Source organism: Carassius carassius, chromosome 17 (assembly GCF_963082965.1).
Source record: "Carassius carassius chromosome 17, fCarCar2.1, whole genome shotgun sequence".
Taxonomy (NCBI): domain Eukaryota; kingdom Metazoa; phylum Chordata; class Actinopteri; order Cypriniformes; family Cyprinidae; genus Carassius; species Carassius carassius.
This window is the reverse complement of record NC_081771.1, coordinates 15,274,496-15,289,272: the sequence shown is the minus strand read 5'-3', so window position 1 is coordinate 15,289,272 and position 14,777 is coordinate 15,274,496. Positions and strand designations below refer to the sequence as shown.

Sequence of the window (14,777 nt, the reverse complement as noted above, 5' to 3'; positions counted from 1 at the left end):
GGTATATGCCACAGTGTTTATTGAGTCAAATGAGTTTCAGTACTTTTAGTTACAGACCTCACATTAGTCATTTAAAACCCTTTTTTCCCCCTTGCAACCCTTCTGTATTTTGTTCCTTAGTTTCCCCCCCTTTTTCGAATTTGAAAGAGGTCAATGTATATTTGTCAAGCCAAGTAAGGTCATTAGTCCAACATTTGTTTTAGCTGCCTGGTCCAGCTGGCCTTCCATATGCAGGGCTTTCATTTTGTCTCTTTAAGCAAGATATGGATGCAAAGGTATGCCCTTGCCTAAATAAACATGCTGTGGCAGACGTGTGGGGAATACAAACACTCGCTGGTCTACTTACCCGGTTTTGCCACGTGCACTGAGGTGCCCATTTAAGATGCATGTTTGATTAACACAACACACAGAACCGAGCAATGACAAACCAAGAAGAGAGATGCATGGAGTATAGTATCACAGGAATGAGGTAGTGGTGACAGCTATGACAAATGAAAAAGGCAGTCTGCAGAAAATATGACATCTTAATTAACAGATGCTAAGAAATGTGGCATATGCACTTCGTCCCTGAATTTCCCATTCAATTCTGAATTAAAAATCTAAAGTCACACTGATTAGCCAGTTTGATTTGCAATTTGTAAAATTAATTTGTGGAAGATTTTATCAGAACAATATAAGGTAATATTTTCAGTGTTAATTAATTACACTGTTTATCTCAAACTAATTTAACTCATTTGCATATATGCTGCAATATTATTATGCCATCAGAAAGGTTACAGGGTTGACAGTTTTTTTTAGTTTAATTTGATTTTAACTTTATTTAATTTAATGCCTCCTTGCTGAATAATAGTACTATTTCCTTAAAACACACACACACACACACACACACACACACACACACACACACACACACACACACTGACCCCAAACTTTTGACTAGTAGTTTATGAGAGACACAAATGGCACTGATTTAGGTATAGTATAAAGGTAACAGTATTTTAGGATTTTTATATTGCATACATTGTTTCCCTCAAATACAGTTAATAAAGATGTAAAAAAAAACATGGCTAACATTGCTGAGAGTCACATTGACGTTGATAGTCGGGTGAGAAAAACTGCAAGAATGACAGCATATTGTTATATCGTGCCCCAGATGGCAATGCACTGAAAAATCCAATACTAAGAGTACAAGCTACAGTACAATGTCATCAAGTAACATCATAAAAAACGATATAATTTCAAAGGTTCAAGTCATTAAAGACTATACTGACCACCCTGAGCATAACGTTTATTATATGGCTATGAAACCACAACATAATTCCATAAACTTTGGGGGGGAAAACCTGTGCATAGAGCAATGTTCAGGGATTATGACCTAAGACATCTTAAAGTTATTTTCTGCCTTTGTCATTTTTCCTTTACACAGCTGGATGAGTCGTAAGTGAGTTACTAACCTTCCAATGGTGTTAGGCAGGGAGGTGAGCTGGTTGTCATCAACTTTTAATGTTGTCAGCTTTTTCAACTTTCCTGTGAAAGATGTTTTGGTATTGTAAAGACAAACCAAGAATACAAAACCCAAATATTTCAAAAGAGTAAGAAGTGGAACTTCACCTATTGTATCAGGTAACTGTTGCAGCATGTTGGAAGAGAGGAGTAGATCCTCTAAGGACTCGCAGCCGGAGATATCTGCATCTAGACTCTCAATCCTGTTCTTAGCCAAGTCTAGATATCGCAGCTGCCTCAGTTTCCCAATAGACTTCAGCAGATGACAAGAGAGATAAATGAAAGAAATCATATATTATGCTTTATACATATATTATAGTCTAGTACTAGCATACTAAAATGGCTTGTTGTCAAATTATCTAATTTACTTGCACTCAAGTATTTCTAACACCATATTATATGGCAGAATGACTTGAGAGTGATTTAATAACAAAATCTTTCATACTTTAAAGCCTTACTGGTATTCTTTATGAATGAAATCTATAACAGGGCTGACAAAGTATGCTCATATTTAGTACATGCAATAGATGCTAACGCTGGAATTATTTTTTACTTTTTAAATTGCTTACCCCTGGTATGGTTTGTAATGAATTGTTGTCTAACCACAGCTCCTTTAAACTATGGATCTGCTCCAGCACTTCTGGCTGTAACATTAAAGAGGGTCATAACCAACAAAAGAACAATATAAACAGTTTTGCATCCCAAATGAGTAGCAATTTATGAATGTTAATTGAATCATAATGATAGTTCTTCTCAAAGTGCATTATACAATTATACTTCCCTTGGCAAAAAATAAAATAAAATAAAATAAAATAAAATACATACATACAGTATATTGTAAAATTTTTAATGCATTCTTCTTATTTTAAATAAAGGCCTCAAACTGTAAGCTCAGATTTTCATGGTTCTGGGTCTTTAAAAAACTACTAAACAGAGACTGTGTGTGGTAATAAATGTATTGTAAATTGTCTGTTAAAGCTTGATTTGATTTTCTACATTATCTAAGATAAAACATAACAGTAAAAAGGATATTTTGGAGCCTATTTTAATTTTGGAAAAACACCTTAAAGTGGGTATCGAATATTAAATCAAACCACTTTAATGCACATCCTTTGAATCATTTAAAGTCAGCACAAACGTTACAGCGTGATGAAACCAATAACCAATTCTTATATAATAAAAGCATGCTCTTGACAACATTCCAGAGACTTCAAAAACAAATTATTGTTTTAAATTGAGTTTCAACAGACCCAAATCCCCTATGCGATGCAGACTCAGTCAGTTCTTAATGACTGCTCTCATGCTTTTCTCTCCCTTTGAGCACCAGCATCTGTCCCTTCATGATCCCCTCAGCAAGGCCTTCTATTAAGAAACTATCTGCGTTCATGGCACCACACCAGCCAACATCTGCCAACATCACAGCAAGAGTCAGATATCCTGACAAATGCCTCCTGCCATCAATGTTCCATTCTCAAGACTCATTGTTTGGGGAATGTGTTCTTTTACAGAGAAATATCTGCCTAAAAGAACATGACACCAACAGAGCAATGATCAATTAAACTAATGATTGTTTTTAGGCTGTGCAACTGCTATGCCATGATTTTCCTGACATGATGCAATGCATCCAAAAATGCTTGAGGAAACTGCTCAGTTACATTTCAGTTGTGGATTATTGCTTGATAATGTCCTGTTGTTTTCCTCATTAAAGAGATGTTTAACCTCCAGATAATGTTGATCATCAACCAGAGAAGGTTAAACTATATATTATATGAGCAGTTTTTATTTTATTATTTTTTATACATTTAGAACATGGAATGAAACATTTAATACCAATTTCACAGATTACATAGAATATATAAAGTTTATAATGTCTAGATTCGCTAGACGCAGTACAGAAAGTCAACAATTCTCATGTAAGACAGGCCAAAAATCACCATTATCAGAGATATTTAAGATGACTGATAAGGAGCTGAGTTCAAATTAAAAGAGCACTGATAGGGCTGCCAACAGGGAAGGTCAAAAGTTATTTGAAAAGTCATCCTGAAGTGGGACACTGAGATTGAAAGTCCAGACAGCAGAACCAGAAAGTGTTGATGGGAATTCTCTTATTACTTGGGGGCTTTGAGCAGTAAAGTACGTTTATTGCAATGCCAAACCATCTGTTCCCTTTGGAAGCATTAGTGCGCGCATGCCTTTTTTCATCACCCAAGGACAAAGTGCCATGGATAGTTCAAACGTGTGTATGACACTGATGCAAATTTTAAAAGTAATTCCACAACTCTACAAGCTCCACCTTGGTAACTGGAAGCTTAAAATAGTGCTGGGTGACATGGACAAAAAATATTAAAATTCCAAATAATATAATATTAATTTACCATGATATTCCATGAAATTCATTTCACATGTTCAATAGTACTCAATGAAGTTAATAAAACTACAGAGTGCACTATCCTTTAATTTAAACTTTTAATTTTATGATTCATGACAAATTAATCATCAAAAATGGTTGGTCAACTTAAGAAATTAACAAATAAATAACTTTTTTTTTTTGCTGCACAACCACATCTTATAGTATATGTTATGAATTAAAATGAGTGAAAAATATCTTTGCATGATAATCCTTGCAAAAAATAAAAAAAATAAATATATATATATATATATATATATATATATATATATATATATATATATATATTGTCATAAATTCCTTTTTAAATTTTATTTAGCCAATTTAAGACATTTGATATTCAGTGTGTATTTGACAATAGCTTTTATCAAATTAAATTTTGAAATTGCTTTTATTATTAATATTGTGGATTAATTTTTTATCACCCAGCCCTAACTTAAATGTTTTCCCAGCCATTCTTTCAACATGTTTCATGGTCATTAGAATTGACCAGCTTTAAAAACAACCAACAGCTCCTAGTTAAGCTATCACAGAGCAAAGTCAATTACTTAAAAAAAAATTGCTATTAATAGCTACTTTTGTGTTCAACTTCCACAGTTCCTCTAGACACAGTAACTTGTCTGCTCATGGACCTGTTCATTGATTTATACTCAAATAAATAAATGCAACAACGCCAACATTAAGCACTGCAGGAAACAGCTATAGGAATGCTGTGAGTGGGGCTATATGGGACACATATGATAAATTCCTTGCCATTGTTTACTCCAGCTTGGGTGAGCCAATTAAATGCAGCTCAGTGGTGAACGTTCTGTCATGGCAAGCACTGCATGTTTGAATCAACTCATGAATAATGGATCAGCGTATGATGCAACCAAAATGCAGTGCAGCACTAGAGATCTGAAAAGAGGCAACAGCTTCCCGTACCCCCCTCCTCTATCCCCCCTAAGCCAAAATCCATGCTGGATAAAGACTGAGTGAGGTAACAGCTGTCCCATTGATAAAAGTGTTTAAAAAGAGAACATCTTTCTTACCAGTTCAGAGAATTCATTGCTTCCCAAGTCTAACCGCTCCAGTTGTGACAGCCTATGAATTGACCTGCATCATGAAAAGAAAAGAAATCCAAACTCATTTAAAATATATGTCGACAATAGGGATTGCTAAATGCACTCTCTAGAGGGGTCCAGAGGTCTTCCCCACTGTGACAAATCACACTGTAGACTCTGCTACTCTGAGTTTGTGATAAACGTGTGTCTAAATCACATTATTGAGGAATGAATAAAAAACTAAATTAAACTTCTCTTAAAAGAAGAGAAGATTTTTAAACATTAATGCAATTATTTAAAGTGGTGTAAGATTAAAATACCAAGATTGGCTATTTTGCTCAACTGCTATAAGTGTACAAAACAAAAGATACATCTCTTTACATTTTAAAAATTAAAAAGGAACTTAATCAAAATGTCTTTTTGTGAAGACAAGACTAAATATAAAGCAAGAGGACAACCATAAAACAAACAAACTCAATTCTTGAATGTAACATTCAATGTTTGTCCTACACCATTTGTTATTTTCATGGCATGTATTTATTTAATTTAACCCCATGTTGGCAGTATTGAAATAATTATTCATAAGAAATTAAGTAACTTACTTTGGCATAGTTTTCAGATGATTCTCACGAAGCTCCAGGATTCGTAATTTAGATAATCTAAAAAAATAGGTTGCAAATCATTTTTGGAAAAAATTCTAAATCTCAAACAATTTTTTTTTAAACAAAAACATTGAATTCAATAGACAGTTCTGCCATTTTTGCATGTGGTATTTGAGCTCAAGATATTACCAATCCTTCACAATGCAGTGTAACCAGACACTATTTGTGCCAAAATAGCGCTGCACCATGAGTATTCAAATTAATGTCAATCATTTCAGCATGAATGTGCCCTTCTTGCTATAAATGTCCAGACTTCGGGCTATTTGTCTGGAGATTGTGCAATTTATATTGTGTCATTACCACCTTCAAAAAGAGCTTGAAGTGAATGAAACAAGCTCTAAAACAACACGGACAGCATACACAGTGTTACATGATAATTAATTTTTAGTGAATTCCCCAGATTCTTTTATCAAATCTAAATGCAACAGCCCTTGACCAATGTCAGCTGCCATAATAAATCCCCTTTCTCCAATGCAAATGAAATACCTATTCATCATCAAACCTAATATGAGCTGCAAGAACCCATTTATTCATGAAAGCTTTAGGCAAATCACTTCCAGAATCAGCACCATGCTGCTCCTCGGATACAAAATAACATCTAAAAATAAAAACGATACGATGACAACTACAAGACTGAGACAAACTCAGACGGGTGTGCTAAAGAGTTGTTTCACAATCCCCAGTAGAGCAGGAACAGAGACGCCCAAGATGAAGCTCTTACCTCCCAAAATTGGCAGGTAGGTATTCAAGGAAGGCGTCATTTAAGAAGAGCTGTGTCAAGTTGAGGAGCTGGGTGAAGCCGTCTGGGAGCCTGCAGAAACAGAGTGGTGATCAGACCCTCTCAAAGGCCAGTGCCCTTAAGATTTGATAAGCATTAAGTACTTCAGGAGCGGTGAGAGCCATCTGTAATCCCTCTACGCTTCCCCTTCTACTGGCTCTGTTAGCATCCCAGTGAATGGAGTCACTTGAGGATTGATTTAATTATAATATGAAGAAAAGGGTTCTCTACAGAGACCATGTACTGCATCCTGGATGTTTGGTCCTCTGTCATAAACCTCTGAATCAAAGATTTGAAACTCAGCTTAAGACTGAAGGCCAAACGAATACACTGATAAAAAAAGAAATGCATGTCTTATCTCTCCTTGAGCTGAGTTTGGTTCAGTTTTTAAGGCATGATGTCTACTTACTTTATGAATTATTAATGTACAAATGTGCTTTAGAATTCAAAACTATGTTTAATTGTGAATTTAAAAAAAGAGAGAGAGAAAAAACGTTATATGAAATATGAAAACATCTAGCTTTTGCTTTTATGTTCACTTTATATTTTTTATGAAGGCAAATAATTGCCTTCATTTGAGAGTGAAAAGAATAAATACAACAAATGCATGTATGATATAATACACTATTTCATATTTTGTTACTTTAGATAAGAAATCCCCTTTAGGAAATAGAAGAGAACAGATTTACATATTAAAGCAATTATTTGAAGTGGTGTTTGATTGAAATCAGTTTTGGTTTATTTCCTTAGCTGATATAGTAGGTGTATGAAACAAATCCTTCATCGTTTTACATTTTAAGGCAGTGTAAATTCAAATTCAAAACAAAGAATGGCAAAATTAGTAAAAAAAAAAAAAAAAAATGCTTTTTTATTCTTTTTGTTTTATTCTTTTTATGATTATTTTACATGCAGCTTTTATTATATCACATTTAAGGGGTATTAAGTACTCATGTTTTTAAAAATCCACAACACCATTTAAATAAACGAAATGAGATTAAAGTGATATAAAAAAATTGCCAGTTGCCATAAAATTTTAACTAAAGTCTGTTGACATAAAATATATACAGATTCATCAACTACCTATGTACATAATACAACAATTATCAAACATTATGGTTCTCAGTCTTTCTGAATTAAGAAATGTGAGCAGCTCTACTTACTTGGCTATAGGATTTACACTGGCCTCCACAACTGATAGACATTTACAGCATTTGATGTTGTCTGGAAACTCTTGAATACCTGAGATAAAGCCAGTTTTACCATGTTGATACAGGGCAGATGTGTACTGTATTAAAGTACAATCATATACAATCATACCAATATGCTCAGCACAAAAGAATTGCTTGGAAAAATAGATTTAAAAAAGCAAATACAGAATAAATGAAGTTAAGGATGTACCATTTTTACTAATATCTAACTCCTTTAGATTCACAAGGCTGGCGATGGTGGTTGGCAGGCTGGAGAGGTCATTGTCAGGCATGCTCAGCTTCTTGAGTGCTTGACAGTTGAAGAGTTGCTAAGAAAGACAGAAAAATAAAGAGATTTATGGAAATTCTTTTTTGGTGAACTTCCCAGGCTCCAAGAATCAAAGTGATGAACCCGATCACACGTTCTGGTTTTATCCTGTCTTGAAAAAAAAAAAACAATACATATACAATATCTAATTCTAGGTGAAACCACATTTTACACTTGTAATTTTGAAAGTCACTTAGCTCTTCTTTTATTTCTGTGTTACCCTGCATTTTTATAGGCAACTTAGGACAACCAGAGTGACAACATTCCCACAGATGGACAAGCAGTTATTTAAAGTGTCTTGTGCCATGATATATTCGTACAATCAATGTTTACAATCGATCTCATGAACTTATAAACTTATGTTAAAATTCTTAAAATATTTACAAATTAGAAAAGGAAATTTCCCACAACCTCACATTACTTCTCACTTCCATTTCATTTGATATTATTTTCTTTAATAAATACACAAAACTCAAACATCTCAACTCCATCACACAATCTGTTTAATATTTTTGAGCTGACAATCAGTTTGAAACCATCCTGTAGTCTCAATTAATTCATTCACTGAAGAGAATAGATGCGTAACTATGTTTAAAAGATTAATCCAAAATAATTCATTGATAAATAAATTATTTCAGTTCTATAGCCTCTTTTGTCCCAGGTACTCAGGAACTAGACCATTGGCTTGTTATATATATAAATTAATGTTGAAGTTATATTAGATATATTTTCTTTTTTTAAGAAATTAATACTTTATTCAGCAGGGATGCATTAAATCATTCAAAATTGACAGTAAAGATGTGTATAATGTTGCAAATGTTTTCTATTTTAAATAAATTCTACTCTATCTAACATTTATCAAAAAATCCTAAAACATGTATTATGTTTTCTACAAAAATATTACGCAGCAAAACCATTGCAACATTGATAATAATATCACATATTTCCGAGCATATTAGAATGATTTCTGAAGGATGACTAGAGTAATGGCTGCTGAAAATCTGACTTCCTAAGATAAATTACTAGCCCAAGGCAAGTACTGTATGAACAGTGTTAAACATGAAACAAGAATGGCACCTCAAGAGTTAAAGCTAGCAAATACTTATGACATATGCACTTATCTAAGGAGTATATCAGAAGAACAAATGCTATAGACCAAATTCAGATACAGCTTTGTACATTATATGGGAGCTGTCCATGGTCCTGTTATATTCTGACTACTAGATACATTCGACAAAGCCTGATTTACCTTAACCAATGTGAAATACCAAATGGAAATAATGATAATATTAATAAACTTCAATTACGGGACACTTTTAGTGCTTTATAAGGTCATATTTAGTGCACTATTTGTCTGTACTGTTGCACTTCTGTATAAGATGATGTTCAGGAGTTGACGTATCCTATGTTAGGCAGGTATTGTGCATGGTTAAGCTGACACTTGACAACTTACCTTAGGCAGCTCCTCAATCTGGTTGGCATCAAGGTAGAGCTCTTCTAGCGTGCGCTCGAAGCTGAAGATCTCCTTAGGGACCTGCTGCAGGCTACAGTGGGAATAATCCAGCACTGAGATGACCTCCTCCTCCCCCCGGAAGCATCGACAGGGCACCAGGCGGCCGATGAACTTCCTCTTAGTAGTCATCTCCAGACACTGCACTGTGGGAAGAGAAAAGAAAAGAATATTCTCGTTTATGACAGAAAGCCACATTCTCATAAGCATATAGCTGATTCATTAAATCACACACATATTCCTGCAAATAACTTTCTACATAATTGAAGCTGGTATTGTTACAATGCTAAGCATTGTACAACAAATTGCTGCATACCACTGTGTCTCTATAATTGGTATCAAAAGGAAATTGTCTGGAGCTTTGTGTTTTATTCGCGCTGAGGTTGAGCTTTTTATTATCCATGAACCTTACAATAGGCTATGATTATCTTCACTTATTACATGGCTCTCTGGAATACTTGCGTCTCATTGGTCAATCGTGGCATTGAACAGTCAAATATTTGTTTTTATTGACTGCTAAATTCTATATTTGACAAGTGGTCATATAAACAGACCAGTTTTGCTTTCATGTCAAGTCAAGTCATCTTTATTTATAAACTGTAGCGCTTAATACAATACAGATTGTGTCAAAGCAGCTTTACAGTGTTAAACTTGAAAACAGTGTGTCAATAATGCAAGAGGACAATAGTAAACCGTACATTTTTCAGTTAAAGTCAATTCATCATTAATTCAGTGACGTTATCCTCCAGCTCAGTTCAGTTCTCTTCAAATTGTTTGTTTTATCAATTCGACAGTATTGGCAAAAATGAAGTTCCCCAACTAGAAAAGCCAAAGGCGACAGTGCCGAGGAACCAAAACTCAATCGGAGACAGAAAGGAGAAAAAGAAAAAAGAAAAATAACTTTAAGGCCAGTTATTCTCTGGCTAGATCAAACCAGAATTGTGTGATTTAATTCCAGGCTGCAACACAAGTCAGATTGAGCAGAGGACTCGTCTGGTTCTCATAGTCAGAGGATCTGACTCTTTTCATGACTCTTTTATCACACCCTTTCTTTTCATATCAACATAAATGTATATAGATAATTGGTGCTATTTTTCATCTAAAGTTGTAAAAGTTGCCACTGAAATAATAGTTTTTCATTTTAAAGTGATTATAAACCTTTTAGTTAAATATGTTAGATAACTAATTCATTGAAAAGTCATTTGAAATAGCAGATATAAATTAGTGCTGTCAAACAATTAAGCGTGAATAATCGCATCCAAAATAAAACGTTTTGTTTACATAATATGTGTATTGTGTATAATTATGTATTAATAAAGACACACACATACAGCATATATTTTAAAAATGTTTACATGTATTTACATGTATATATTTATATTCATATAATTTATATCATACATAAATATATTTAATATTATAAATGTCACATATTTTTCTTTAATATATATATATATATATATATGCATGTGTGTATTTATATATACATAATAAATATACTACACACTACACACACACATATATGTGTCATGATATACTTTTACAGGCTTTTTTCATTTAATTTAGAGCAGAAAAGAAAAAAGGCCAGACTCAAACCTGTACTCCTATCTATGAGCACAAACAGCTCCTACTATGCAATACACATCTACAACGTCTAAGACAGAATCTTGTGACTACAGTCACAGATTTATGAATCACCAATTTATCACAAAAAAATAAAAGTCTCATCCTGCTGGAAAGGGTGTAATTAAATAAGAGCCAGAGATGGTAACACAAACCAGATGCCTCATAAAATGAACCACATCCCCTTAATTTGAACCATGAGCTGAGCATCATAAGGTGACTGATAACATAACATCTGCCCTATAAGACAAGGACAATATGACATAAAGGCTCAATGCTGTACTTCAGAGGTGTTAGTGCGCAGTAACCTGTGTCATAAATCAAAGCAGTTTATCTGATTTAGTTTATCATGAAAGCTCATTTAACGCCCATGAGAGAAACCCGTCGAGGAGCCAATCGCAAATATCAGTCAGCAAAAAAGGAAGCAGTATAACAAAAAATTACTTATATCAATCAACTGTGACGAGATATGTCTCTGCTGCCTTTTTCCTGACAAGAAGCCAAAGAGAGAGAGAAGAGACACGACAGGCATCGTAATGTTCTTCAGGGATGGAAACGTGCTGCTAAAACAATGTCTGAGAGTGCATTAGGGAATAATGTCTGAAATGAAAGACAAGCTGTGCTAATGCAGAGTGCTTTTGTTTCTTACACATGCAAATGTTCCACTGATAATTAAAACATCCTCCACTCAACAAAGAAAAGCAGCAGCTCTGGATAAACGACTACACAGAGGATTCTGGAGATTAAAATTAGTGTAAGAGAGTGAAATTTTAGGCTGCTATTGCTTGAACACTGCAATCAAATATTATCATGTAAACGGTTTACAAGATAACAAGAACAGGTTAGATTTATGTAATAGTACTAATAAACTGTATGTGTTTTAATCCTCAATAATCTGCTTTATGTATTTATCATCTATAAATATAGCTTGTTTCAGTTTTGTTTCATATTTTAATTAAATTAATAATGCTTGTTCCACAGCTAGCCATATTTAACCATGTTCATACTTTTTAACTCGATTCAGTTGTTTCAGAATAAACCGATTAATTTATCTAATTCTTAGCACTTTGAATAAATGCCTTTTGAAAATATGATTTTATGATTGAAATGAAATCAAATAGATGCAAAATGCAAATAGTTAATATGCCATGATTTCTGAGTACAGAAATCTTACCTGTTTCAAATATGCATCACATTACGTTTATTAGCTTTCTAAAATTATAATCCAAACAGATGGAATTGTTATATGCAATTCAAATACATAAATCTTAAATTTAGGCCTTAATTTTTTTTGGAGGAGGGGGGGGGGGGGTAAAACTTTAAAAAGAGATGAATGAATTGAATGAATTGGATGAAAATAGACTAAATGTCTGGAGGGGGCATTATTATTTCATGAGACCACTCCAAAAACTTGCAATATCACTTTAGACCACTTGTATCCGCTTTATCTGGCCTCCTTACAGGCTTAAGATCTAACGTCCTTCCATCTGAATGACCGCCTCATGCCGAGAGCTGTCAGCCACCATCTGACAGGAAAACAATGTTTCCGAAGGGATCGTGAGATAGCTAAACAATGGCTTCGAGATAACAGGTTTTCTTTTAGGAGATGATCAGTACTGATAAGATAAAGTCATGTTCACCCACAAGAAAATAAAAATGTCTCAGATAAGACAGTAGCTTTGTACGGCTCCTATGGGTCCTTTTTCTGTGTCCTCATTTTGGATCCTGAAAACAGATAAGGCCAAGGTGCTATTACAGCCTTGCTGCAACTGAATAAAAATTAGTTTACATAACAAATGCCTGAACTGAATTGGAAACAAAATTTCTTATTATATAATACACTCAAAACATGCATATGAAATGCTCTATGCAGGAAACTTTGTGACAAGGGCAAAGTAATCATGACGTAATAAAGAACTAATGAATAGAGACCTGAGAACCAATGAATCTCACGAAATAATACAGGATCGTTCAAAAGGGTTCAGTTAGATTTTTAAAATAAAATAATACTTTTATTCAGCAAGGATGGATCTGATAAAATGTTATAGTAAAGATAATATTATATCAGAGTTCTATTTCAAATAAATGCTGCTATTCTGAACTGTCTATTCAAAAAATCCCATTTCCACAAAAATATTAAGCAGCACAACTGGTTTTAACATTGATAATAATAAGAAATGTTATATTAGAATTATTTCTAAAGGATCATGTGACACTGAAGTCTGGATTAATGATCCTGAAAATGTAGCTTTCATGTCACAGGAATAAATTTCATTTTAAAGTAAATTAAAATAGGAAACAGTTATTTTGAATGGTAGTTTACAGTATATACCTGAATTAAAAGCAAAGATATTTGTTCTTCCTGCTTATGTTTTACCAGAAAAATTTATAATTTGCTAATTTGAATAACTTTCTGGTCAAAGTAAACCCCTTCATTATAAATGGACTTCCAGAATGTAAAACACTAATGCACATGTTTTCAGCAACATGATAAATTATTCATTCCATTTATATTCATTATTCAAGTAAACAAAAAGTACAACTCACTGTTAACCAAACCAAATTCTTTGTGTACTGATTGTGTAAAGTTTGGGGAATATTGTACTTTACCAGACCACTACATAATATCGATAATACCACCATATTTTAGGATTTATTTAATTTATTTATTTTTATTTTTAAATGTAATGTCTTTAAAGGACAAAACCTGAAAATTTATATCATCTGTTTATTTGAATGTCTACAGTTGGTTTAGATTTTTACATTAAGTGCATCTGAAGCACCTTCCTCTCATTATTGGGATTATTATTCCTCAGGAGGAAATGTTTGGTTGATTGCTACATTAGACAAATTAATGACTGTAATCATCCACTGTTTCATGAGTTTGCCAGTTTGCTGTGGGTACACACATGCCACAACTCGGTAATGAGGGCAACCTAGACTCTGGTTCATGGGAGACAGGATCTGTTATTTGAGACTATCATTCTAGTCTTTTATTGACCATACAGTACGTCCCCTTTTTCCCAGAAATGTGCAGGCAGGGATTTCTTAAACTGCCCAAAATGCCCGAGTTTTGACTTTGTTGACAGGAAATGCCAACTTTCCAAAATAATTTAATGTCACCTATCCATTACTCAACAACATAAGCTCATAAATAAATATGCAAAACCTCTACATACTCAAATAATAAATTACTTAATATACACATAAAATTAACATTATGGCAATAAGCTATAAAGAGGCCGAGCTATATTGCATTTATGTTCAAAATACAGCACTGTCTCAAGGGCCTCCTTGCTACAGTTGCCAGTTGATAACAATATCAAGGATACAAACTTTCATTCAAATATTATAATACAAACTGCTATTGTTACACAAGAAACAGTCTCTGACATACAGTAACAGCACATTACTATGCAAGACAAAATAACGATCCACCATGGGAACTGCGCAGTGATCTAGTAAACAGGCCAAAGCTGTTGAATTGTGAAATACAATACAGCTGGATCACTGTACTGACCAATCAGAATTCAGAAGCCATTTAATGACTTTAAATCCAAAACAGAGCAACATTTGTATCCAATAGGAAAGCCAGCAGCAGAGTGCATACACAAGCAAAGTCTTACGAGCAAAGAGCGATTACACGGAGTAGCCAGATCTGCCCAGGGTGCTATGGAAACTGCATGACGCAAGAGCTGCTTCTGCAAAGGCGAGAAGACACATTTACAAGTTCCCA

The 14,777-nt window shown here is 33.9% G+C and overlaps 1 protein-coding gene across 1 annotated transcript in view; it reads right to left on the bottom strand.

Moving 5' to 3' along the window:
• The window catches only part of lrrc7 (leucine rich repeat containing 7), a 67,028-nt gene that overhangs the window by 36,681 nt on the left and 15,570 nt on the right, over positions 1-14,777 (bottom strand). Inside the window, 10 exon segments of the mRNA XM_059571087.1 lie at positions 347-364; positions 1,455-1,527; positions 1,612-1,756; positions 2,073-2,147; positions 4,942-5,005; positions 5,556-5,612; positions 6,337-6,426; positions 7,554-7,632; positions 7,792-7,909; positions 9,362-9,564. Coding sequence (XP_059427070.1) covers positions 347-364; positions 1,455-1,527; positions 1,612-1,756; positions 2,073-2,147; positions 4,942-5,005; positions 5,556-5,612; positions 6,337-6,426; positions 7,554-7,632; positions 7,792-7,909; positions 9,362-9,564 — 922 coding nt within the window.